Source organism: Natator depressus, chromosome 14 (assembly GCF_965152275.1).
Source record: "Natator depressus isolate rNatDep1 chromosome 14, rNatDep2.hap1, whole genome shotgun sequence".
NCBI classification, from domain to species: Eukaryota; Metazoa; Chordata; order Testudines; family Cheloniidae; genus Natator; species Natator depressus.
In genome coordinates this window covers 47,508,111-47,533,729 of record NC_134247.1, presented here as the reverse complement: position 1 = coordinate 47,533,729, position 25,619 = coordinate 47,508,111, and the positions used below count along the sequence as shown (strand labels likewise).

The following is a 25,619-nucleotide window of genomic DNA, read 5'->3' as shown; positions in this document are numbered from 1 at the left end:
ATTGTTATTGGTTCGAGCTGGGGGGGGGGGCTGGGAGCCAGGACTCCTGAGTTCTATCCCTGGCTCTGGGAGGGGTGTGTGGGGCTAGAGTGGGGGAAGGGCTGGGAGCCAGGACTCCATTGACTTGCTGTCTAATCCTGAAGGACAAATCACACCCCTGATACTTGTGCCTCAGTTTCCCCCTCTGGAGATAGTGATGTTGACCAGTCGCCCAGCGGAGCGGAGAGATTCCATTAGCCTTGTTACGTTTTATTTAGCTCGGAGACCGTCAATGATCCCACAGCCCGGCCATGGTTAACAGCCTGTCTCACACCCCCTGCTCCCCCCAGGCGCGAAGGCCTGTCTGACATGCCAGCAGCGTCCGTGCGACCCAGTGACTGCCTGCCGGCCTGCGGCCCCCTCCCCGGGATCAGCTCTGCTCTGCCAGCCGGGAATGAACCAGGAGTGACACCGGCCCCGGCGCTGAGAGGCAGCAGCTGCTGTTACTGTGAGACAGACAGACCCCCCCGCCCCCCAGCTCAGAGCCTGGAGCGCCTCCTGCTGGCTCTCCGCAGCCGCGAGCTGGCACTGCCGGGGGCCGAGCCCCAGCCACACCCTGACCCGGCAACTCACAGCTCGCCGTGGGGGTCGGCGAGCGCCAGCTGACCGGGAGGCCACGCTCTTCGTGACACACGACTGACTCCGTGGGGCGTTACAGCCACGGACTGGTTCAACCGAGAGCGAACTGCAGCCCTGGGCTGGGCCACGAGACCAGCGACGGCGTTTCCAGCCAATGACCATCCCAGACTCCGGTCGGACGTTTCACCCCGTTAATGTATTTTACAAAACACTCGTCTCGCGCTCAGCCAGTCGAACATGCCTGCCCCCCCACCCCCACCCCCCGGGACACCCCTCGGCACAGAACCCAAACCCTACCACAGACGATAAAGCCAGAGACCCAACATAATACACCGATCAGACGCTGTCAATATTTTCCGTGTAACACTGGGCCGGCGGGAGGAGCGGGCAGGGCCGTGAGGCTGGTGTTGGGCTATTCCCCGGGGCGGTGGGCTACTCAGCCAGGTCTCTCTGCACCAGTCTGTAGTAGGGCCCCTCGCGCCCCATCAGCTCGGCGTGCGTCCCCTCCTCGGCCACGGCCCCGCCCTCCAGCACCACGATCCTGTCGGCGTTCTCCACCGTCTGCATGCGGTGGGCGATCACCAGCACCGTCCGGGGCCCCCGGCTCAGCACCGACTGCCGGATCTAGGGGGAGGAGCAGAGCCGCGTTAGGATCCATCTGCACCCGACGCAGACCAGAGACACTCAGGCCGGCCAGGCTCGGAGTTCGGATCCCACCACCCCCACCACTCACCGCGCATTCGCTCTCCATGTCCAGCGCGCTGGTGGCTTCGTCCAGGATCAGCACGGCCGGCTGGCGGATCAGTGCCCGGGCGATGGCGATCCGCTGCTTCTGCCCTGCTGAGAGCTGCCCACCCTTCTCCCCCACGTCTGCAGGGGGTCAGAGAGAGAGAGAGGGAGGGGTCAGGACTCCGGGGTTCTCTCCCCGGCTCTGGGAGGGGAGTGGGGGCTGGTGGGTTAGAGCAGGGGGGGCTGGGAGCCAGGACTCCTGGGTTCTATCCCAGCTCTGGGAGGGGAGTGGGGGCTAGTTGGTTACGGGGGGGGGGGTACATTTCCCAGAAGCCCTTGCAGCATGGATGATGGTGACTCACCTGTCTCAAAGCCGCTGTCGAGCTCTGCGATGAACCCGGAGGCGTGGGCCGCTCTGGCCGCCCTGGTGACCTGCTCCTCCCCGCAGCCCCCCAGCCCGTAGACGATGTTCTCCCGGATGGAGCCGGAGAAGAGGACGGGCTCCTGCCCCACCAGGGCCACCTGCCGGCGAGAGGGGATGGTGTTATGGGCTGAGACCTGCCCAACTCGTCACACCCAGTGAGCAGCAGCCCAGACCCTGCCCCTGCTGGCCTCACCTGGCGGTGCAGGTACCGGTGCTCGTACTCCCGGAGGGGCGCCCCGTCCAGCAGGATCTCCCCGGCCTGGGGCTCGTAGAACCGCTCCAGCAGCCCCACGCACGTGCTCTTCCCGCTGCCGTTCAGCCCCACCAGCGCCGTCACCTCCCCGGGGCGCAGCTCCAAGGACACGGCCTGGAACAGCCGGGAGAGTTTCAGAGTGCCAGTCGCACGGGGAGCATGGAGGGCTGGAGACTGGGGGGTCTGTGAGCAAGGGGGGATCCCTCCTGGGAGCAAGGGCCAGGAGCTCTGGGGCAGGGGGGAGGCTCTGAGCTGGGGGATCCCCTCCCCGGGGGACAGGCCAGGAGCCATGGGGCTGTGGGTGTCTGGGAGCCAGGGGGATCCCCTCCCTGGAGGAAGGCCCAGGAGCCCTGGGGCCATGAGCTGGGGGTCGGGTGTAGCCACCTCGCTGTAGGTACCTTTAGGACCTGGCAGTCCGGGCGGGAGGGGTAGGAGAAGGAGACGTTGTGGAAGGAGACGTGTCCCTGCAGCGACTCCGGCGCCCGCGTCCCGTCGGTGCGCACGGCCGGCTCCCGGTCCAGGTACTCGAACACCTTCTCCGCCGCCCCCACATTGCTCAGCAGGTCCCCGTACATGTACACCAGGGTCTGGGGCAAGAGCAAAGAGTCAAAGAAAGCTGAACAGACAGAATAGGGATGGATGGAGACATGGATGGGTGGAGGGGTGAGTGTGGGGGCAGATGGATGGTGCAAGCAGGGATGTGGACGGAGGGGCGATGAGACGGCTGGATGAAAGGGTTGGTGTAGGGACAGATGGACGTTGTCGGCGGGAGGTTGATGGAGGGAAGGATGGGTGGATGTGGGGATGGAGAGATGGATGGATGCACAGACAGAGAATGACAGACTGGTCGAGGTGGCCCCGTTATGGCCCTGTCCCTGGCGCAGGGCCCCTCACCTGCACGTAGCTGCCCACGTCCCCCTGGTAGAGGATGAAGGAGACCAGGCTGCCCTTGGTCAGGAGCCCGGCGCGGATCTGCTGGTGCCCGCAGTACAGCATCAGCACCTGCACGGCCAGCTGCAGCAGCTGGGGGGGAGGGGAGTCAAGTCATGTGGGGAGCAGGGAGGGAGGCATTGGGCACCCCAAACCTAAAATTAACACACCTCAGTCCCAGATGCCTCGGTCCCCCTGTCCCCAGCTCACCCTCTGTCTCACTATCAGCCCTCCCCGGACACCTGGGTCCCTTGTTCTTCTCCAGCTAAGCCACTGCATCAGGAACTGCCATGCCCGGATGCCTGGGTCCCCTCTCACGGGCTCCCCCTTCAGAGAGCAAACCCCCTTCCTTGGATGGCTGGGTCCCCTGCCCCCAGCTCACCAGTCAGATGGTGAGCTGCCATCCCCAGATGTCTGGAACCCCTCTTGCTGGCTCCCTCGTTGGTTCATGAACCACTTCACCTGGACACTTGGGTTCTCACTGACTCCCCCATCAGCTCCCCAACTGCCTCCCCCGGACGCCTGGGTCCCTCTCCCCGGCTCACCCGGCGGAAGAGCAGGTAGAGCGCCCTCTCCAGGTCGCGGCGGCTCTTCAGCCGGTGGGTCTCGGCCAGCGCCGCCTCGTAGCGCCCCGACTCCTCCTCCTCGGTGGCGAAGCTGCGCACGGTCTCGATGGAGGAGACGGACTCGCGCACGACCTCGCCGGAGCGCGCCAGGGAGTCCTGGATCGCCCTCAGCACAGCCTGGGGAGAGAGGGGTCACAACCCGCCCACCGCGTCTGGGCTCCTGCATCGCCCCGGCCAGTGAGTCGCACCCGGGCCCCCGGATTCTAGCCCCGTAACCTGCCTGGTGGGGGACTCTTCGGAGATACTCAAATCTCGATCCTCCCAGTGCTGGGGAATCCACCCCACCCCTGGGTCAGCTGGTCCAGTGGCTAATCCCCTCCCTAGTAGACGTCTGCCCCTCATTTCCAGCCTGAATTCGTCTTGCTTCAGACCCCACCATTGGCTCTGTTCTGCTTCGCCTGTGAGATGAAACAGCCCCCTGCTCGCAGAAACCTCCCCCCAGGGGGGACTTACAGACCATGGTCCAGACCCCCCGACCCGTCTCTCGGATAAACAGCGCAGACCGAGCTCCGCCAGCCTCTCATGGCAAGGCAGCTTTATACAGCCCAGGGTCGCGTTCGCCCTCTTAGCTACAGCGTCACACGGGGAGCTCATGGCCAGCTGCTTGTCCACGGTCACCCCTAAACCCTCTCCAGGATCACTGCTTTCCGGATAGCTCTCCCCAGCCTGTAAGGGTGACCCACACCTCCGGGGCCTAGGTGTCTGCCTTGGGCCTGTCTACACGGCAGAGTTACACCCCCCTCCCCCCAAGGGAAGAACTAGGCCAGCAAAACCCCCAGTGTAGAGGAGCTGGGTCAAGTGCTGCACAGACACTGAACAAAGGGGCAGTCCCTGCCCCACGAAGCTCACAGACATCTTTGAATGTCAAATCGCACCTCACAGAGAGCATTGATGGCTGGAGATCAGAGGGGCTGTGAGAGGGGGGATCCCCGCCTCAAAGGCAGAGCTGGGAGCCCCAGGGTTGGTGAGTCTGTGAGTTGGGGGGATCCCCTTCCTGGGGAAAGGGCTGGGAGTCCCAGGGCTGGGGGGTCTGTGAGCCAAGCAATCCAGCTCGCTGTGTGTAATTGACCAGTCCCCATCAGTATCCACCACCCACCAGGCTCAGTGTCTCCCGCAGACTTGACCAGCAATGGGTTTAACTTTCCACCCAGATCATCAGTAACAATATTGAACAGCACCGGGCCAAGAAAAGCCCATTGGGACCCTCCAGAAACACCCCACTGGAAGGCGACCCCCTCTGGGATCAGAGAGGGGAGCTCCATAAAGGGACTGCCCTGGGGGGCTCTGGGTCACAGGATCTCAGGGGCGCCTCCCCAGGATCAGGAGGGTAAGGGGGGTCTCCCCTGCCCTGTACCTGGTGGCGGGCGTCGTAGAGGTTCTGGGCGGCCATGGTGAGGGGGGTCTCGACCAGCGTGAGCAGCGTCAGGCGCCAGGACAGCCCCAGCATGAAGCCGTACAGCCCCAGCGCCTTCACCAGGCTGCGCAGGAAGATGTTGGCGTTGGCCGGCACCGAGCGGCTCATCATGGCCGCATCCGTGGAGAGGCGCGAGGTCAGGTCCCCTGAGGTGGGGAGAGGGGACACAGTGAGACAGGGATCTGCCCCGGGAGGCCTGGAGCTGGGGGCTGGGGTGGCGGGGGGGGACAGGGGGCTGTGGGGCCGCAGCAACAAGGGCCTTCTTACTATCCAGAGCCTGGGGGAGAGGAGGCTGCACCATTGATACAGGGAGACTGGGCAGGGGGAATGCTGGGGGGAAGAGTGTTTGGGGGAGAATGGGAGGGCAATGCTGGGGCAGAGCGGATGCTACAGGGGTGCTGGGAGGGTGCCGGGGCAGGGCTGGGGGAAGGTGCTGAGGAGAAGACGATGCCGATACAGGGGATGTGGGGAGCTGGGCTGTAGTGGGATGCAGCAGAGGCTGGGGGTTGGTGTGAGCAGACGCTGGAGGTGGGGATTGGGGAAGGGAGCTAATAGGGTAGATGCTGGGGTTACTTGGGGGAGGGGAGGCAGGAGGGCGTCACTGAGGGAGGGACCCACCTGTTTTGACCTGCTGGAAGAAGGCCAGGTCCTGGTGCACCAGGGAGGAGAAGAGCTGGCACCGGGTGCGGATGTTGAGTCGGGAGAACGTGAACATGAAGAGTCCCCCGCGGCAGCCAGCGGCCAGGGAGCTGGGGGAGGGGACGGACAGACATGGGGGAGACTGATCCCACCGCTGGAACCAGCACCTCATACGGAGCCTATTCCAGATACACCATCCTCCCACCTTGCCCAGCACAGCCCCCACCCCATTGGCCTGGGGAACCCCAGGGCAGGGCTGGGATCCCATGGGGGGGAGCAGCATGTGAGGTGGGGGAGACCTGTGTTAGGACTGGAGTTTGGGAGTAGCGGGGTTCTCCCCAGGGCTGGGGTGTCACAGGGGACAGTGGGTGGGGGTCAGAGGGTCTCCATGGGGCTGGGGAGCAGCAGGGAGTTGAGAGGGGGTTTCCCCAGGGCTGTGGGACAGCAAAGGGTGATGGGTATCTCCAAGGGCTGGGTCCTGGGTGGCAGTGGGAAGGTGAAGGGGGTTTCCTGGGGGTTTCCCTGGGGCTGGGGGTCCCATGAGGGACACTGGGGGACTCGCCCTGGGGCTGAGGGGCCAGGGGGTCTCACCTGCCGAAGGAGGCCAGGCACATGAGGCCGATGGCGGTGGTGAAGGTGTCAGGGTCATAGGCACTGCCCAAGATGTCGATGACACGTCCCGTGTAGTAGGGGATGAACGTCTCGCCTGCAGAGACACGGGGGTGAGAGAGGGGCTGTCCTGGGCAAGGGAGTCTCCTTGGATCCCCAGGGAGAGGAATCCTCCCGCAAGAGACTTTCCCATGCAACATCCCGCCCCCTCGGAAACTGGGACTCAACACGCTAGGCCCTTTGCAAACTCTGCTCGCCTCCCTCCATCCATCCCCAGGCACAACCCTCCATCCCGTGCAGAGCTCCCTGGAGCACTTGCCTTGGTTCTGGGACTCAGGGAACCACGCAAGGGGGCACGCTCCCGTCTGCACGGACCCCACAGGGCCCACAGCCAGCTTGGTACCATTTCCCAAATCGCCCGATGAGCCAGGTGCTGGAGTCCCACTTCCAAAAGTGGCCAGATTTCCCAAGGGGTTTAGGCACCTAACACTGCAGACAGGGTGCTTTTGTAAATCTTGCCAGTGCCTAACTGCGTATAAACCCCTGGCTCAGCAGGAGCAGGTGGCAGGGCCAGGGTCACCCAGGGACACTGTGGCAGAGCCAGGAATTGCACCCAGGGCTCCTGGTTTACAGGCCAGCACCTGAGCTGCTGGGCCACTCTTGCGTGGCTCTGGCTGGAAGGTTTTGCCTGGCTCTGTTAGTAACACAGCCCCCCGCTCACACCCCAAGTCCCCTCCCCCTAGTCCCATGAATCCCTCTCCCCCCCCCCCCCCCCGGCCCACTCACCAATCACAGCTATAGCAAGGAAAACGAAGGCCCCGGACAGGACGGGCACATCAGGCCGGGACAGCCCCACCAGCCGGCGCAGGGTGGCCCTGGACTCCCGCTCCGTGTCCTCAGAGCCGGGCCCCCCAGCCCTGTCCCTCTGTCCCAGGGCCCCCCAGGTGAGCTGGGCCAACCCCACTGCCCCATAGCTCAGCAGCAGCCAGGCCCAGGGGGCGCCGGCCAGCAGGGCGGGGGGCACGTTGGGCAGGGGCAGGCAGCTCCGCAGGGTGAGGTACAAGGGGGGCAGCAGGCATAGGGCAGCCAGGGCCCTGGTGGGAGACAGTCCGGGCCGATCCGGGGCCAGCAGCCCCCAGGCCCCCCAGAGCCCCAGGAAACGGACAGCGGCCTCCAGCCAGGTGGCCGGCAGCCCCAGGGGGGCCAGCGAAGGGGTGCCCCAGCCCAGCAGGGCCAGCAGGGCCAGGTCGCAGAGCAGCAGGGGGCAGCCCAGACGCAGGGTGAGGGGCAGCGCCATGGTGGAGGACAGTCTGCAGAAAGAATGGGGGGGGGGGTTATACAGGGCAGGGAGGCTGGGGACCCACAGCACTGGGTGACCCCCTATGCCTTATTCCAATCTGTCCCCCAACCCTGCCCCGTACCCCAGTCCCCACACACCCCTTCCCCACACCCCATTACAATCTACCCCATAGCTCCATCTCCACCCTATGGCCCTGAGCTGCCCCCTACCCAGCACCCCGCGTACCCCCCCCCATTACCCCGATCCAGTCCTGGTGCCTTCCAGTCCCCATCGCCCCCCAGCAAAGCCAGCCCTTCCCAGTCAGACACTGGAGCTCTGGGGGGAGGGAACAAACCGCCCCCCGATCCCCGGCAATGCCCCGTTCTCCTGCCCCCCCGCGCTCCTGCCCCCGCTGCCTGCTCCCCCGGCCCGGTACCTGCAGCTCCGGCTCCGGCTCCGGCTCCGGCTCCTTCTCCCGGGTCCGCAGCGCCCGGACCCCGCGCGAGCCCGCCCGGTTTCGCTTTCGGGGGATTCCCGGGCCCCGCCCGCTGCTGCTGCCGGCTGCGGCCGCCAGGGGGAGCCCGGGCTGCACCGGGTCCCGGCTCCCTGCACCGGCGGCTCGCAGCATCCTCCGACGGGGGGGCCCGGGGCCGACCTGCGCCCCCCTCCCCACGAGCTCCGGCTGGCCCGTGCAGCCCCCCGGTGGTTCTTGGGACAGAGCCGCCGAGGGAGTCTGGGGTCCGACGCGGTCAGATCCCCTCGGGTTAAAGACACCCCTGGGTGCGAGTCTGAGATTCTGCTTCAGACCTTGGCTCCCGGTGGGATCCGGCCTGGGGAATGGGGCTGGGCTCCTTTCGCTGCCCTTTGAGTGCAGAGCCTGGGTCAGTCGGGGGCGGGGGCTGAGTGTCAGGATTGAGGGGCACTGGCGGAGCTGGGGGCCGCGAGACCCCAGTGCTAGGTATGTTTGGGCAGAGCTGGATGGGGGGACCCCCAGGCTGGAATAGCGGGGGAGGGTCACTCTGAGGGGTGCTGGCAGATGGGTGCTGGAAGGGAGCCCAGGGCTGGCAAAGCAGGGTTGGGGGGCACCAGCGGAGCTGGGCGAATGGTTCCTGGTTTTCCTGGTGCTGCACTAACCCGTGTGAATTTCTGCGCCTGCCTCCCATTGCCTCTGCTTCATGGTAAAACGCAGCTCCCCTCCTCAACCGCCCAGGTCCCCCTTCCGCCCTTAGCCCCCATTCCTGGCCCAGCAGCTGGGAGACACTTTAAATCGACACCACAGATTGGAGTTTTCACTGTTTCTCTTTATTGCATCACACACAGAAACCCGTTAACCGCATCCCCTGCTGGCCCTGAGTCTCCTGCATCCCTGAATCCGGAGCCTTCTGGTCGCTGTCCTGTCTCACTTCCTGGCCTCCAGGTACTTGTGGATCAATTGGCTGACGTCTGTCTTTTCCACCTTGATCCATCCATCCTCCTTCATGTGATACACTGGGGGAGAAGGACATGGGAGGGTCAAGGGCAGCCAGCAGGGGGCCCCACAGCGCTTCCAGCCCCCACGGAGTAAGGACATGGGACCCAGGAGTCTGGAAGGGCATCCCTAGGGCGAGCCCAGCACTGCTTCCAACCCCCCCAGAGTGAGGGGATGGGACCCAGGCATCCAAGATGGCAGTGCAGGATGCTCACCCCTGACAAGTAAGCCATTAGCAATTATCTTTGAAAAGTCATGGAAGACGGGAGAGACTCCAGAAGACAAAAAGGGAAAATATAGTGCCCATCTATAAAAAAAAGGGAAATAAGGACAACCCAGGGAATTACAGACCAGTCAGCTTAACTTTTGTACCCGGAAAGATAATGGAGCAAATAATTAAGCAATCAATTTACAAACACCTAAAAGACATTGAATCATAGAATCATAGAATATCAGGGTTGGAAGGGACCTCAGGAGGTTCTAGTCCAGCCCCCTGCTCAAAGCAGGACCAATCCCCAACTAAATCATCCCAGCCAGGGCTTTGTCAAGCCTGACCTTAAAAACTTCTAAGGAAGGAGATTCCACCACCTCCCTAGGTAACGCATTCCAGTGTTTCACCACCCTCCTCGTGAAATAGTGTTTCCTAATATCCAACCTAAACCTCCCCCACTGCAACTTGAGACCATTACTCCTTATCCTGTCCTCTTCTACCACTGAGAATAGTCTAGAACCATCCTCTCTGGAACCACCTCTCAGGTAGTTGAAAGCAGCTATCAAATCCCCCCTCATTCTTTTCTTCCGCAGACTAAACAATCCCAGTTCCCTCAGCCTCTCCTCATAAGTCATGTGCTCCAGCCCCCGAATCATTTTTGTTGCCCTCCGCTGGACTCTTTACAATTTTTCCACATCCTTCTTGTCGTGTGGGGCCCAAAACTGGACACAGTACTCCAGATGAGGCCTCACCAATGTCTAATAGAGGGGAACGATCACGTCCCTCGATCTGCTGGCAATGCCCCTACGTATACAGCCCAAAATGCTGTTAGCCTTCTTGGGCACACTGTTGACTCATACCCAGCTTCTCGTCCACTGTAACCCCTAGGTCCTTTTCTGCAGAACTGCTGCCGAGCCATTTGGTCCCTAGTCTGTAGCGATGCATTGGGATTTTTCCGTCCTAAATGCAGGACTGCACTTGAGGTGATAAGCAACAGTCAGCATGGATTTGTCAAGAACAAATCCTGTCAAACCAACCTGATAGCTTTCTTTGATGGGTAAGAAGCCTTGTGGATGGGGGGGAAGCGGTAGACGTGGAATATCTTGACTTTAGTAAGGCTTTTGATACTGTCCCTCATGACTTTCTCATAAACAAATTAGGGAACTACAACCTAGATGGAGCTAGTATAGGGTGGGTGCATAACTGGTTGGAAAACCATTCCCAGAGAGTTATCAGTGGTTCACAGTCAAGCTGGAGGGGCATAATGAGTGGGGTCCCGCAGGGATCAGTTCTGGTCCGGTTCTGTTCAATATCTTCATCAATAATTTAGATAATGGCATAGAGAGTACCCTTATAAAGTTGGCAGATGATACCAAGGTGGGACTGGTTGCGAGTGCTTTGGAGGACAGGATTAAAATTCAAAATGATCTGGACAAACTGGAGAAATGATCTGAAGTAAATAGGATGAAATTCAATAAGGACAAATGAAAAGTACTCCCCGTAGGAAGGATCAATCAGTTGCACACACACACAGAATGGGAAATGACTGCCTACGAAGGAGTACTGCAGAAAGGGATCTGGGGGTGATAGTGGATCACAAGCTAAATATGAGTCAACAGTGTAACACTGCTGCAAAAAAAGCGAACATCATTCTGGGATGTATTAGCAGGAGTGTTGTAAGCAAGATACGAGAAGTAATTCTTCCGCTCTACTCTGTGCTGATTAGGTCTCGACTGGAGTATTGTGTCCAGTTCTGGGCACCACATTTCAGGAAGGATGTGGACAAATTGGAGAGAGTCCAGAGAAGAGCAACAAAAATGATGAAAGGTCTAGAAAACACGACCTACGAGGGAAGACTGAAAAAATTGGGTTTGTTTAGTCTGGAGAAGAGAAGGCTGAGAGGGGACATGAGAACCGTTTTCAAGTACATAAAAGGTTGTTATGAGGAGGAGGGAGAAAAATTGTTCTCGTTAACCTCTGACAATAGGACAAGAAGCAATGGGCTTAAATTGCAGCAAGGGAGGTTTCAGTTGGACATTAGGAAAAACTGTCAGGGTGGTTAAGCCCTGGAGTAAATTGCCTAGGGAGGTTGTGGAGTCTCCATCATTGGGGATTTTTAACAGCAGGTTGGACAAATACCTGTCAGGGATGGTCTAGATAATACAGTCCTGCCTTGAGTGCCGGGGACTGGACTAGATGAACTCTCGAGGTCCCTTCCAGTTCTGTGATTCTTTGGGACCCAGACATCTGGGACGGCAGTGCAGGAGGCTCAGCCCTGATGAGTGAGAGGATGGGACCCAGCAGAGCAGTGCAGGAGGCTCATCCCTGAGGAGGAATGGGACCCAGGTGTGCTGGTGCTCACCCCCAGGGGCCCCACCCCAGCCCTGATGCCTTACTGTTGACGACACCCCCGGAGTAGGCGTCACGGTGGGTGGCCTGGGCAATGGCACGGCGCCCCAGGTCATAGGCCTCCTCCACGCTCAGGTCGGGCCGGTACCCGCTGTCCATCACCCCGTAGGCGTAGGTGTTCCCGCAGCCCGTGGAGAACATGGAGCCGGAGAGACGGGTGCCATTATCATCCACGTAGTACAGGCCGGGGCCCTGCAGGGATGGGGCAGCTGGTGAGACGTGGCTGGGACCAGAGTGGGGGTTGGGGGTGGGTCGAGGGACTGGAGCTGCCGGGGTCAGATCAGAGGTGGGGGGAAGGTCTGTGGGGCCTGAACCTCAAAGGGAAGGGGGGACCCAATGTGGAGACTGTGGATTCTGGTGTCAGGGGGTCTTTGAGCCAGGGGGATCCCCTGTAGAGGTGAAGGTGGATGGGGATGCGGGAGGGCTTAGCTATGGTACACTGAGGCAGCCTATGGGGTTCCCCCCCAGAGTCCCCTCCCATTGTGGCTTGAGGCAGGGGGCCCAGTCTCTACCTTCTTGTCCCAGCCGCAGATCATGCTGCCCATAGACAGCCCCATGCCCCGGTACTCGCACATCATGTTCGACAGCAGCTTGGAGGCGGCCGAGACGCTGATCCGCTCCTTGTTCCGCAGCTGGTACAGCCTGGAGTCGGGGGGAGGCAGATCCCACCATGGGGTGAGTCTCAGATCCCAGCCCCCCTGAGCTTCCCACCTCAAACCCCTCCCCACCATGGGGTCCCCTCCTTGAGTATCCACCCCCCGCCACACACACCCACACACCAGACCCTCCCTGAGCACCCAGCTCCTAAGTCCCCTGCCCTGGACACCCATTTCCTGCCCCCCTCCCCGGATGGGCACCTGCAGTGCTTGGCGAGGAGGCGCTCCCAGTACTGGCAGTCGGCCGCGCTGCCCGACATGGTGCCCAGCAAGTAGGGGTTGATCTCGATCACCTTGTTGGCCTCCAGGGAGGCTGTTGGGAAGGAGAGACGGGCCCTGCGTGACATGGGCAGATGGCTGGGGGGAGGGGTGTCATGGTGGAGAGGGGGGGCCTGGTCTGATCCTCCAGGTACATTGGGCCACATTTGGGGTCACAAGCTGGGTCAGATCTAGGCCAAGGGGCGGGGTGGAGGTGCTGGGCCGAGGGATCAGGGTGGGGTGGGGAGCTGGAGCTCTGGGTACCTGCTCCCACCTGCCAGGTTCCTGGACACAACCCCGCATGAGGGAGGGGTGGACGGAGCCAGCCAGTCCCAAGGCGCTGGGGAGGGGGGACTGGGGAAAGTGGCCCAGGAGGGGAGAGCTGGGGGGCTTGGTCTCACCAATGTAGCTGCCGGCCGATGCCCGGGAGTCAACAGCCACGACAACCCCGTGCTGGAATTTGAAGGCCAGGGTGGTGGTGCCGTGGGCCAGCTGGATCCGCACCCGGTCCCGGCCCTCCTCGGAGTACGTCTGCAGGAACTGGGCCGGCTGGGGGGGGAGATGGTGAGGGAGGCTCTCCAGCCCTGCCCCCCAGGCCCAGAGCAGTACCCCCTCCCCGTCCCCCACACCTCTAGGGCACTTCCTCCTCTGCTCCACCCCCAGGGCATTGGCCCCATCCTGCCCCCCATGCCCAGGGCATTGCCCCCACTCCCTACCTCCACACCCTACTGCACTGACCCCCCAGGCCTCCCCCAGGGCACTGCCCCCCCCGTATGGCGCTGCCCTCTCCCTGCTCCTCCCGCCACCCCCCTCACTGACCTGCTCCCCCCTGGGCAGGGCCAGCTCGGGCGCCGGCAGGCCGAAGCTGTAGTGATCGGGTCCCCGGGGCGCAGCGGCGGCTCCGGGGGGCGCCCAGTCCCAGCCCCCCCGGGGAGCCCCGCAGACTTCAAACAGCGCCATCCGCCTCGCTGCGCCTCCCGCCCGGCTCTGAGCGCGGGGGAAGAGAAACCGAAAGCGGCAGCTGGGGAGGGACCGTCCGCGCCCTGCCCGGCCAAGGGCGCGCTGGAGAGGGGCGCACGGGGAGCCCTGGGGAGGGGGGCGCACGGGGAGGGGATGAGAGCGCAGGGGCGGGTGTCCCGGGGGACGGGACGCAGGGGGGAGCACTGGGGAGGGGGGCTGGCGGGTTCAGGGGATGCGGGGGGGCTCTCAGGGAAGGGGAACATCTGGGCATTGGAGGGCGCAGCGGGGCCAGCACGGTCCAGAGTCCAGGGGCGCATGGGGGGGTCCTGGGGGAGGGGGAGCCGGGGGGGGCACAGTCCAGAGGCTGCTCAGGGGCATGCCTTGGGTCGGGGCTCTGGGCAGCCAGCGGGGAAATGTGGCACTGAAGGGCGCAGGGATCCCCCCCCGGGGGGCGGAGAGGGAAGGGGGTTCCCAGCAGCCACGGACCGGTCCGCGCGACACCCTACAGCAGCTGGGGGGTGGGGGGGGGTGGGGGGCGTGTGACCCTCCCTGCGCTGCCCTCATCCGCCCCCAGGGGCGCTGCTCCGGCGCTGGGCGCACGCGAGGGGGCGGGGGATGGGGTGGGGCAGCTCTAACCTGTTGCAGCCCGATCTGCCTGGTAACTGGTGACGCGGGTCCCCCCACAGGGGCATTTCTCGGCTAATAGCACTTCCCCCCCCCTCCGGCACTGCCCCGGGGCGTTCGCAGCTCCCTGCCCCCGGCCCTGCCCCTCCCTGCTCCCAGCCTGGGGCGTTGCCCAGCTCAGACCCAGCAGAGTTTGCAGCAGCTGCTTGGCACCCTGGGGTCCCCCCAACCCAGGCAGGACCCCCCAGGGGCACAGAGGGAGGGAGGGGGCAGGGCCACAGCGGCGTGTTCCAAGGGGGATCCAGGGGGTTCCAGGCACCCGGATGTGAGGCCGGGCCCTGGGGTGTGCTGGGGGGCAGACACCAAGGATCACGCAGGAAACATGGAAAAACAGACACTTTATTACACACAAGCCAGACAAACACCAGCCGCCCCGGCTCGCCCCCCCTCTGCGCCCCCAGCTGGCGGGGGGCCCCAGTCTCTGTGCATCAGGACAGGTCTCGGAGGTGGGGTTTGTCCAGAGTCGGAGCCCCCTGCGCACCCTCAGGTCCTGTGTCGGCTCCCCGGGGCAAAGGAGCCACGTATGGGGGGGCTCTGAGAACTCCCCCCTACCCTGGGGAGGAGCCACGCAGGCAGGAGGGGCTGAGAACCCCCCTCCCTGGAGGGTGCCCCGTGGTGCCAGCCTCACGGCCCCCCGGCCCCCAGCCCACCCCCGGAGCCGCCCCCCTGCTCCCCGTTGAGCTGTGTCTGCGCCAGGCGCCAGTAGCTGCCCCGACGAGCCAGCAGCTCCCGGTGGGTGCCCTGCTCCCGGATCGCCCCGTCCTCCAGCACCAGGATGCGGTCGGCCCGCTCCACGGCGCTCAGGCGATGGGCGATGAGCAGCACCGAGCGCCCGGCCCAGGCCCCCTCGTAAATCTCCTTCTCCACCTGCAGTGACAGACGCCCGGGGTAATAAACAGCCCGATGGGGGGGGGCCTGCGTGGGGATCCCCCTTCCCCCAACCCCTGCCCCAGCCAATGGAGACTCTGTCAATGCCCCTCACTCCCGACCCACAACCCCCTGCTAGCCCAGGGCTCCCCCAAGCTCTGCCGGGGCCCCTCACCCCTGACCTGCAGCTCCTGCTAGCTCAGCCCTGGGCTTCCCCCCACCCCCAGGCCTGCCAGTGCCCCTCCCGCCCGACCTGTGGCCCCCCCATATCACTCACCAGCAGCTGACCCTCCGTATCCAGGGCGCTGGTGGCGTCGTCCAGGATCAGCACTCGGGGGTCTCGGAGCAGGGCTCGGGCAATGGCTACCCCCTGCCTCTGCCCCCCCGAGATCTGCCCCCCCATCTCCCCGACGTCTGTGGGGGGAGAGTTAAGGTCAGTGCCCTATGCAGTATGTGGGTACCCCCCCCCACCCTCCCCAACACACACCCTGGGGCAGGGCTGGGTGCTGTGTCGTGGCCTGTGGGGAGGGGTTCTGGGGTTCCCAGGGGGTTTATTGGGGGAGTCACAGGGTGGGATCAGGGCTGGTGCCTGTGGCCAGGGGGAAGAGGAGGGGGGAGTTGGGGTACCGGGGAGGGGCTGGGTTCAGCTCCTGTGTCGTAGCCATGGGGCTGCGGGAGTATCGGGGTCCCAGGCAGGTGGGGGTGTCAGGGGCCTGAGCAGGGAGGGACGAGATCTAGTGTTGGTCTCGGTCTCTGTGTGTGGGGGGGAGGTACTGGGGGGGGCCCCCAGAGGTCAGTACCCAGATAGTAGCCATGAGGAGGATTTGGGGGTCCCAGAGGGTATTGGGGTGCTGTTCCCGTGTCTCAGCTGCAGCTCAGGCTGGCGATGAACCCGTGGGAGATGGGGGAGTTTGGGTCCTGTGGAGGGTGGGGGCCCCGGGGGAGAGGTATAGGGGTTTTTGGCAGTTGGGTGTACTTGGAGGATATTGGGGTCCCAGGGGCAGGGTAGGGCTCAGTACCTGTGTCGTAGCCGTGGCTCAGCCGGGCGATGAAGCCGTGGGAGTTGGGGTGCCGGGGGTTGGGGTATAGGGGTCCCAGGGGGGTTGGGAGTCCCACGGAAGCACTGGGGGGAGGGGTATTGGGGTACCGGGGGGTTGGGGGTCCCAGGGGGGCACTGGGGCTCAGTATCTGTGTTGTAGCCGTGGCTCAGCGGGGCGATGGAGCCGTGAGGGTCAAGGTACTGGGGTGCTGGGGTGCGGGGTATAGGAGTCCCAGGGGGGTTGGGGGTTCCCGGGGCGGGGGGGCTCAGTACCTGTGTCGTAGCCGTGGCTCAGCCGGGCGATGAAGCCGTGGGGGTCGGGGTGCTGGGGGAGGGGTATAGGGGTCCCAGGGGGGCTGGGAGTCTCCGGGGGTACTGGGGTGCGGGGTATAGGAGTCCCAGGGGGGTTGGGGGTTCCCGGGGCGGGGGGGGCTCAGTACCTGTGTCGTAGCCATGGCTCAGCCGGGCGATGAAGCCGTGGGGGTCGGGGTGCTGGGGGAGGGGTATAGGGGTCCCAGGGGGGCTGGGAGTCTCCGGGGGTACTGGGGTGCGGGGTATAGGGGTCCCGGGGGGTTGGGGGTTCCCGGGGCGGGGGGGGCTCAGTACCTGTGTCGTAGCCGTGGCTCAGCCGGGTGATGAAGCCGTGGGCGTTGGCGCGCCGGGCAGCCCCCGTCACCTCCTGCCGGCTGCGCCCCCCCAGCCCGTAGGCGATGTTCTCGTGCAGCGAGCGGGCGAACAGCACCGGCTTCTGGCTCACCAGCGCCACCTGGGGGCGAGGGGAGATGGAGATCGAGGGGCTGAGAACGCACAGACTCACCGCACCTAACGGGGGGCTGACAGAGGCTGAGGGACCCCGGGGACCTCAGGTGGGGCTGGCTGGAGCAGGCCCCCCGAGAGGGTCCTGCTGCCAGGGACTTCCCCTCCGCAAGTCTGGGATCCCTGCCCCACGTAGAGGGAGGGAGGGTGGCGGGGCGATGCCCCAGACATTGACATGCCAGGGGGCATGGAGACACCTGAGCGGGGTGGGGTGGGAGGGTACAGGGGTTACCTGTAGTGGTGAGGGGAAGGGGATGCCTGGGGGGCTGCTGGGGGCCGCAGCAAGGGGGGGTACCTTGGGGTGCAGGTAGCGATGGGAGGAGCAGTGGGGGGGTGGCAGGGGGGTACCTTGCGGTACAGGTAGCGATGGGAGGAGCAGTGGGGGGGCGGCAGGGGGGTACCTTGGGGTGCAGGTAGCGATGGGGGGGCCGTGGGGGGGCGGCAGTGGGGTACCTTGCGGTGCAGGTAGCGATGGGGGGAGCAGTGGGGGGGCGGCAGGGGGGTACCTTGCCGTGCAGGTAGCGATGGGGGGGCCGTGGGGGGCGGCAGGGGGGTACCTTGGGGTGCAGGTAGCGATGGGGGGAGCAGTGGGGGGGCGGCAGGGGGGTACCTTGCCGTGCAGGTAGCGATGGGGGAGCCGTGGGGGGGCAGCAAGGGGGTACCTTGCTGTGCAGGTAGCGATGGGGGGGTGGGGGGGGGTGGCAGGGGGGTACCTTGCGGTGCAGGTAGCGATGGGGGGGCCGTGGGGGGGCAGCAAGGGGGTACCTTGCTGTGCAGGTAGCGATGGGGGGGCAGTGGGGGGGTGGCAGGGGGGTACCTTGCGGTGCAGGTAGCGATGGGGGGAGCAGTGGGGGGGCGGTAGGGGGGTACCTTGCGGTGCAATGGGAGGAGTAGTGGGGGGGCGGCAGGGGGGTACCTTGAGGTGCAGGTAGCGATGGGGGAGCAGTGGGGGGGCGGCAGGGGGGTACCTTGTGGTGCAGGTAGCGATGGGGGGGACAGTGGGGGGGTGGCAGGGGGGTACCTTGCAGTGTAGGTAGGGATGGGGGGGCAGTGGGGGGCGGCAGGGGGGTACCTTGGGGTGCAGGTAGCAATGGGGGGGCAGTGGGGGGGTGGCAGGGGGGTACCTTGGGGTGCAGGTAGCAATGGGGGGAGCAGTGGGGGGGCGGCAGGGGGGTACCTTGCGGTGCAGGTAGCGATGGGAGGAGCAGTGGGGGGGCGGCAGGGGGGTACCTTGCGGTGCAGGTAGCGATGGGGGAGCAGTGGGGGGGCGGCAGGGGGGTACCTTGAGGTGCAGGTAGTGATGTTCGTACTCCCGCAGGTCCCGCCCGTCCAGCAGCAGGCGCCCGCGCTGGGGCTCGTAGAAACGCTCCAGCAGGGCCACCAGCGCCGTCTTCCCCGCGCCCGACGGGCCCACCAGCGCCGTCACCTCCCCGGGGCGCAGCTCCAGAGACACCCCCTGCGGGGGAGGGGGGTTAGACACAGGGGACCCTCCCCCAGCCCTGGGCCCTCCGGCACCCCTCCCAAATACCCTCCATCCTCCCCTCCCCCTGTGGCTCTGCCCCTACAACCCCCAGTCCGACCCCCTGATCCTCCTCCCCTGCAGCCCCCGTAACACCTCCAGCTACTGCCCCCCGAATCCTTGGTTCAGCTCTGGATCGCCCCCGAATTCCCACCCCTGACCCAGACTCTGCGCCGGGTCCCCCCACCAGGTACCTTGAGCACGGGGGTGTCGTCCCGGCCGGGGTAGGAGAACCAGACATCCTGCACCTGGAGGTGCCCACGCAGGGCCGGGGGGGCCAGCGTGCCGGGGGGGCTGATCTGGGGCGTCCGCTCCATGTACTCAAAGATCTTCTCCGAGGAGCCCACGGCCTTCTGCACACTGGGGTAGACGGAGAGCAGCACCTGGGGGGGCAAGGGGGGTACAGGCTGGGTGAGCTCACCCCACAGCCCTCCCCATTACTGGGGCAGACAAGGAGCAGCATCTGGGGGGCACAGAAGGTCAGGGCTGGGAGTGCCCCCCCCATAGCCCCCATCCCCAGGCAGGTGACCAGCAGCCCCTGGGAATGGGGGAGCCCCCCCCACTCACCTCCACGGCTGTGGTGAACTGCATCTCGTAGAGGACAAAGGTGACCAGGTCCCCAGTGCTGACAGCTCCGGCGGTGACCAGCCGCCCCCCGTAGTACAGGATCCCCACCTTCAGCGCCAGCCCCGACAGCTGGGGGGGACGACAGAGCGTTAAAGGGGGGGTCTGCCCTCCACCCCAGGGAGCTCTGGGGGAGTGATGGGGGCTCGGAGCTTTGGTCAAGGCTGGGGGACCCCACCCTGACGGGGAGAAGGGGCCCAGCATGACTCCCCCAGGGGGCCCCTTTGCCCTCCCCTGGGCCCCTCTCCCAGAGATACCCCTCCTGTCTGACCCTGAGCATATGCCCCCCCCGCCCCGGCCATGGGACACCAAGCCCTGGCCCCCCCGCCACCCCCTGCCCCAGGGATAGTGTCCCCTGCCCCGTGCCCCCAGGGTTACCATGCTCCCCTGCCCCCTTGATACAGTCTCCCAGCATGTTCCCCCTGGCTACACCCTGCCTCTGCACCCCCTTTGCCTTGGTAGCCCTACTACCCCCGTTGCCGCGGTGCCCCTGTGACGAAGTGGGACTGTTCTTAACGTTTCCTCTGAATAGTGTGGGGGTGCCTCAGTTTCCCCTAGGCAGTTCTTAAGTATCTAGGGGGTGGGGTAAGGGTGTATGATCATTGCAGAGCCCTAGAGGGCAGGTGTGTGCAGGGGTCTGGACACAGAGAATGGCCGACACCCTGTTTCCTGGCCACTGATGGCCTGGGCCCTTCCCCCCTGCAAGGTGAGAGCTAAAGGGTTGGAGAACAAAGGGATCAGGTGACCTCCTGGCCCGGGAAAGGGACAAAGCCCAGAGGAGGGGGGGCTGGAGGGAGGTGGCAGTTTGGGGCTGGCTGGGACATGGAGTGAAGGGCAGACGTGGTTGTCTGGCTCAATGCCCCCCAAAATGGACCCGGCTGAGGGGTCCTGTTCTCTGCACCTACAAGCTCTGTGTTAGACCATGTTCCTGTCGTCTAATAAACCTTCTGTTTTACTGGCTGGCTGAGAGTCCCGTCTGACTGCGGAGTTGGGGGGCAGGACCCTCTGGCTTCCCCAGGGCCCCGCCTGGGCGGACTCGCGGTGGGAAGCGCCCGGAGGGGCAGAGGAGGCTGAAGGCTCCGGGGTCAGACCCAGGAAGGTGGAGCCGGGTGAGCTGTGTGTCCTGCAGACAGGCTGCTCACAGAGAGGAGACTGCCCCAGAGTCCTGCCTGGCTTCATGGGGAGCAGGTCCAGAGCATCGCCCGGGGACACCGTGACAGCCCCCTCCCCTGTTGCCGCGGCGCCCCCTCCCCCCGTTGCCGTGGCGCCCCCTCCCCCCGTTGCCGCGGCGCCCCCTCCCCCCGTTGCCGCGGCGCCCCCTCACGCTGTTGGTCCACATGGAGGCGGCGTAGGCGGCTGCCTCCTGCTTGTTGAGCCGGTAGGTCTCCTGCAGCCGCTGTCCGTAGCGCCGGGCGGCCCCCTCCTCGTTGGCGAAGCTGCGCACCGTGGCCATGGCCTGGAAGGTCTCCACCGCCACCTCGTTGGCCTTGGCCAGGGACTCCTGCACCCGCTGCGCCAGGCTCTGGGGGGGAGCGGGGGGGTCAGAGCGGGGCGGCTCTGGGCACCCCTCCGCCTCCAGCCCCAGATCCGTCTCCGAGTCGCTGCCCCCAGGGTAGAGCCCCAGCCCGTGAGTCCGGCCTGCACTCCTCGCTCCCAGCTGTACGTCCCACGGAGCCAGACCAAGCGCAGACCGCTTGCCTGCACCCGGCTCCCCTGCCCCGTGTCCCCGGCCCCCCACTTCCTTCTTCACCCCTCCCCAGCCTGCATGTCACCTGCAGACTCTCTCAGCGAGGACGGGGGGTTTTCTTCCAGATCATGGCTAAAGGTGTTAAATAGCGCAGGGCCCAGCACCGATCCCTGGGGGGCCCCACTAGAACCCCCCGAATGACGATTCCCCATTTACAGTTACATGTGGAGACCGATCCGTTAGCCAGTTCTAACCCATTTCGTGTGGCTCCTGGGCACCCACAGGCTGCCGTGGGAGGTGGGAAGGAGGGGCAGTGGGGGGCAGTGCAGAGGGGGCAGAGGGTAGGGGTGGGGGAAGGGGGGGATAGTAGGGAGTGGGGAGGGGCGGTACCTGGTGGACTCTCCTGGAGAGCTTGGGCACCAGCAGGATGAGGGGCAGCGCAGGGTGTGGGGCAGGGGGCTGAGCAGCGTGGGGGGCAGATTGTGGGGTGGGAGGCTGGGGGCAGGGGCCTAGGGGCAGGTTGCGGGGCGAGAGCGCGGTACCTGGTGGAATTTCCCGGAGAGCTTGGGCACCAGCAGGATGAGGGGCAGCCCCACGGCGGTGAAGAGCGCCAGGCGCAGCGACACCCGCGCCATGAGGCCGAAGAGGAAGACTCCCCGCATCCCGTACCACATCAGCAGGTTCAGCTTCTCGCTCAGCGCCTCGCTCATGGCGTCCGTGTCGGCCGTCACCCGCGACGTGATGTCCCCTGGGCGGGGGCAGCGGGGGAGGGTCAGTGGGGGGAAGGGGGGCGATTCCACAGTGACCCGTCCAGCCTGGGCCGTCCAGCCAGACATCACCCTTGTTCCCAGTCCCTCCCTCCCTCATTCACGGCGTATCCAGCCAGGCAGCCCTGCTCATGTATTTAGGGGCCAGCTGGGGGGTGGGGAGCCCTAGCGAGGAAGTAGGGAACTTGTGACAATGGGGCAGGGTCTGGCTGTGGGTTGTCAGTGTGGGGTCAGTGTGGGGCAGGGACGGGGGGGTCTGTGGGGTCGGGGTGGGGTCCCATACCAGTGCGGTTGGCGTGGAAGAAGGTGATCTCCTGGCGCAGGACGCGGGGGTGGGGAGCCCTGGGGGGTGTCTGTGAGGTCAGTGTGGGGCAGGGACGGTGGGGGGGTCTGGGGGGGTCCCATACCAGTGCGGTTGGCGTGGAAGAAGGCGATCTCCTGGCGCAGGACGGGAGGGTGGGGGAGCCCTTGGGGGGTGTCTCTGGGGTCAGTGTGCGGCAGGGACGGTGGGGGGGTCTGGGGGGTCCCATACCAGTGCGGTTGGCGTGGAAGAAGGCGATCTCCTGGCGCAGGACGGGGGGGTGGGGAGCCCTGGGGGGTGTCTGTGAGGTCAGTGTGGGGCAGGGACGGTGGGGGGGTCTGTGGGGGTCCCATACCAGTGCGGTTGGCGTGGAAGAAGCCGATCTCCTGGCGCAGGACGGAGCTGAAGACCCGGCTCTGGATGCGCGTGTGGATCCGGTTCATGGTGCCGTTATAGAGACAGTCGGACACAAACTCCGTCACTGCACTGTGGGGGTGGGGGGGAGTGCTCAGTGCTGGGGCTCCTGCCTGCCCCCCAACTCCCCACTCCCCCAAACCCAGCCACCATCCTCCCAGACCTGCCCCCAACTCCCCGCCTCCCAAACGCCCCCAAACCCAGCCACAATCCCTCCAGACCTGCCCCCCAACTGCCCGCCTGCCCCAACCCCCCCCATACCCAGCCACGATCCCCCCAGACCTACCCCTGAATTCCTGCAGGGATCTTGTTATACAGATCCCCCACCCCATGACCCCAGCTCCCCTCCACCCCCATGACCCCCCTCTTCTCCCCATGCTCCATACCCACTGACCCCACCCCCGTGACCCCAACTCCCCCAGCCCTACCTGCCGATGGTGATGAGGGACATGGCCCAGATGGCCCGGACGAAGGCCGAGGGGTCGTCCTCGCTCCCGATCCAGTCGGTCATGCGCCCCGTGTAGTAGGGGATCGCCATCTCCCCTGCAGCCCAACAGCACATGGGGTCAGGACTCCTGGGTTCTCCAGGAAGGGAGTGGGTCTGGTGGGTTAGAGCAGGGGGGGCTGGGAGCCAGGATTCCTGGGTTCTATCCCCAGCTCTGGGAGGGGAGTGGGGGCTGGTGGTTAGAGTCCGGAGAGGACACCTCTCACCCATTCAGGGTCATTTCCTATATTTGTGCAGCTTTCATTCTGTGAATGTGCAGGGACGCTAATCACACGGGGCCCCTGTGACCCCCCCCCGCCACACACACCCCCCCCTGTCTGAGGGCCCAGTAATGCACAGAGCACTCAGTCAGGATCAGGGCCCCGTCGCGCTGGGTGCTGCCCAGACCCCGGCCAAGATTAGGGCCCCGTCGTGCAGGGCGCTGCCCAGACCCCGGCCAAGATCAGGGCCCCGTCGTGCAGGGCGCTGCCCAGACCCCGGCCAAGATCAGGGCCCCGTCGCGCCGGGTGCTGCCCAGACCCCAGCTGAGATCAGGGCCCCGTTGCGCCGGGCGCTGCACAGACCCCGGCCGAGATCAGGTCCCCGTTGCGCCGGGCGCTGCCCAGACCCCGGCTGAGATCAGGGCCCCATCGCGCCGGGCGCTGCACAGACCTGGGCTGAGATCAGGGCCCCGTTGCGCCGGGCGCTGCACAGACCCTGACCGAGATCAGGGCCCCGTCGCGCCGGGAGCCGCCCAGACCCCAGCCGAGATCAGGGCCCCGTCGCGCCGGGCGCTGCCCAGACCCCGGCCAAGATCAGGGCCCCGTCGCGCCGGGTGCTGCCCAGACCCCAGCCGAGATCAGGGCCCCGTTGCGCCGGGCGCTGCACAGACCCCGGCCGAGATCAGGTCCCCGTCGCGCCGGGCGCTGCACAGACCTGGGCTGAGATCAGGGCCCCGTTGCGCCGGGCGCTGCACAGACCCTGACCGAGATCAGGGCCCCGTCGCACCGGGCGCCGCCCAGACCCCAGCTGAGATCAGGGCCCCGTCGTGCCGGGCGCTTCCCAGACCCCAGCCAAGATCAGGGCCCCGTCGCGCCGGGCGCTGCCCAGACCCCGGCCGAGATCAGGGCCCCGTCGCGCCGGGCGCTGCACAGACCCCGGCCGAGATCAGGTCCCCGTCCCGCCAGGCGCTGCACAGACAGGAAGACAGTCTCTGCCCAGAGACGTGAGAGAGGCGATTAAATCGACCGCGGGGTTTCTGTCCCATCGGGCCCCCGGGCAGGGCACCGGCTGGCTCAGGGAGGCAGGGAACAGGACCCGGGGCCTTCCCCAATCGCAGCCGCCGCCCGCGACTCACCGAGCGAGGACAGCACCAGGAGCCCTGCGATGGCCACGAAGCGCAGCAGGTCCGGCCTCATGCAGGCCAGCAGGCGGCCCAGCGAGGCCGAGGGCCCCGGCTCCCCCTTGCCGGCGGGGAACAGCTGGTGCCAGAGTGCGGCCGCCAGCCCCGCTGCGCCGTAGGTCAGGCCGAAGACGTCCCCTCGCCCCCAGCCGTGCAGCAGCTCGGAGGGGGGCGCCCGGGGCTGGGCCAGCGCCTGCAGGGTCACGTAGCCGGGCAGCAGCAGGCTGAGCAGGGCGGCCAGGGGCAGCAGGGCCTCCTGCAGCCCCCCGGGCAGGCCCGGCCCCCGGCCCCGGGCAGCCTGGGTGCTCAGGCTCAGCAGCGCCCACCGCGCCAGCCCCACCCCCCAGGCCAGCGCCAGGGGGTCCCAGGGCTGCAGCGGGGGGTGGAGCAGCAGGGCCAGGCGCAGGGTGAGGAAGTCCAGCAGCACGGCCAGGGGCAGGGAGACCCAGGCCATGGCCCGCTTCATCCCCGGGCCGGGCCCTGCCGGCTGCCAGCAGCCGAGTGTCTAAATCTCCTAGTCCCAGCGGCGGCCGGTCCCCGCCGGGGGCGCCCCCTGGCGGCCGCTCGGGTCACTGCGCCCCAGAGCCCAGGCCGGAGTGACCGCAGAAACGGTCCTGCCGATCCGGTCCCACGCCTCTTGGGGTCTTCCCCCCTTTCCCCGTCTGGCTGCGGCTCCTCCGGGGCTGGCGGATCCCGGGCGGCAGGGGCAATTCCTGGCCCCACTCCGCAGCCGCCCCGTGGAAACCCGCCGCCCGCAACTCCCCGGCCCGGGCGAGGAGCGAGGGGCCGCGAACGGGCCGAGGCGGAGAGAAGCGGGACCGGCCCCGGGTTCGCCGTCCGCCTTGGGAAGCCCCCGGCTGCACCGATCCGCTTCTGGGAAAGGAGGCGACTTCGCAAAAGTGAAAGTGAAACCGGATTAGCTCAGAGCCCGCCCCGGGGGGGCCATAGCGCGTTACATGATGAGCTCGTACCCGGCTGAGCCGGAGGGGGGGGGGAATATAATGGAACCGGTTGACCTATGAATAATGGGGGGGAGCTGCTCCCCCTTGCCCCATAGCAAGTGACGCCCCCCTGCCTCGGCACAATTACAGCCGGGGGCTCTGCGCCCCCCCCCCCACTTCACAGAGACCCCCCTGGGCGGGGGGCATCTCCCCAGCTGACTGGGTGGGGCGGGGGCGGGGAATTCCCACGCCGGGGTCGCGGTGTAACCCTGGGGCAGAGGCGGGGTGTGAATTACTGTTGCATGAAATAATAAATCCCCCCATGGCGCAGATCCAGCGCCCTTCCCCCTCCCTGCACCCCCTGGCTTACGATTCAAGGGCAGACACTGCAGCTGGGGGGCGGCGGGGGGGGCTATAAAAATCACGTGTGTCCGGGTGGATTCTGCTCCCAGCCAGCCCAGGGCAGCGAGGGGTCAGACTGACCCCAGGCCATGGGATCTAGGCAGGTCTGTCTAGCTATGGGACGCACATCGCATCTGTCACCGTGGTCTCTGGACACCTCACAGTCAGCTGTGGAATTATTGTCACACC

At 65.7% G+C, this 25,619-nt stretch overlaps 2 protein-coding genes across 2 annotated transcripts; both read right to left on the bottom strand.

Annotated features, from left to right (window-relative positions):
* Positions 1-917: 917 nt before the first annotated feature.
* LOC141998117 (uncharacterized) lies at positions 918-24,243 on the bottom strand. Its single transcript, XM_074970748.1, has 23 exons — positions 24,043-24,243; positions 22,630-22,744; positions 22,143-22,273; positions 21,262-21,467; positions 20,357-20,554; positions 18,976-19,104; positions 18,603-18,791; positions 18,172-18,345; positions 16,680-16,839; positions 15,312-15,448; positions 14,827-15,034; positions 7,958-8,279; positions 7,029-7,552; positions 6,225-6,339; positions 5,613-5,743; positions 4,935-5,140; positions 3,500-3,697; positions 2,919-3,047; positions 2,423-2,611; positions 1,965-2,138; positions 1,710-1,869; positions 1,352-1,488; positions 918-1,242 (listed from the first exon to the last, which is right to left on the bottom strand). Exons 1-23 carry the CDS (start codon positions 24,101-24,103, stop codon positions 1,051-1,053), a joined length of 4,185 nt encoding a protein of 1,394 aa, XP_074826849.1. The 5' UTR covers positions 24,104-24,243; the 3' UTR covers positions 918-1,050.
* On the bottom strand, positions 8,822-13,506 carry PSMB8 (proteasome 20S subunit beta 8). The gene is made up of 6 exons (XM_074970604.1): positions 13,343-13,506; positions 12,925-13,072; positions 12,467-12,578; positions 12,122-12,251; positions 11,597-11,801; positions 8,822-9,009 (listed from the first exon to the last, which is right to left on the bottom strand). Exons 1-6 carry the CDS (start codon positions 13,481-13,483, stop codon positions 8,921-8,923), a joined length of 825 nt encoding a protein of 274 aa, XP_074826705.1. The 5' UTR covers positions 13,484-13,506; the 3' UTR covers positions 8,822-8,920.
* Positions 24,244-25,619: the final 1,376 nt, after the last annotated feature.

What these genes read in the sequence shown, in the direction of transcription:
- PSMB8 (XM_074970604.1), bottom strand. Translation starts at nt 13,483, where the DNA reads ATGGCGCTGTTTGAAGTCTGCGGGGCTCCCCGGGGGGGCTGGGACTGG. An exon ending in CCCTGCCCAGGGGGGAGCAG is followed by an intron (nt 13,073 to 13,342) that starts GTCAGTGAGGGG and finishes CTCCCCCCCCAG; the next exon opens with CCGGCCCAGTTCCTGCAGAC. An exon ending in CTCCGGGGGTGTCGTCAACA is followed by an intron (nt 9,010 to 11,596) that starts GTAAGGCATCAG and finishes CTTCTCCCCCAG; the next exon opens with TGTATCACATGAAGGAGGAT.
- LOC141998117 (XM_074970748.1), bottom strand. Translation starts at nt 24,103, where the DNA reads ATGAGGCCGGACCTGCTGCGCTTCGTGGCCATCGCAGGGCTCCTGGTG. An exon ending in ACGACACCCCCGTGCTCAAG is followed by an intron (nt 18,346 to 18,602) that starts GTACCTGGTGGG and finishes CCTCCCCCGCAG; the next exon opens with GGGGTGTCTCTGGAGCTGCG. An exon ending in CGGACTGCCAGGTCCTAAAG is followed by an intron (nt 2,139 to 2,422) that starts GTACCTACAGCG and finishes CGGCTGTTCCAG; the next exon opens with GCCGTGTCCTTGGAGCTGCG.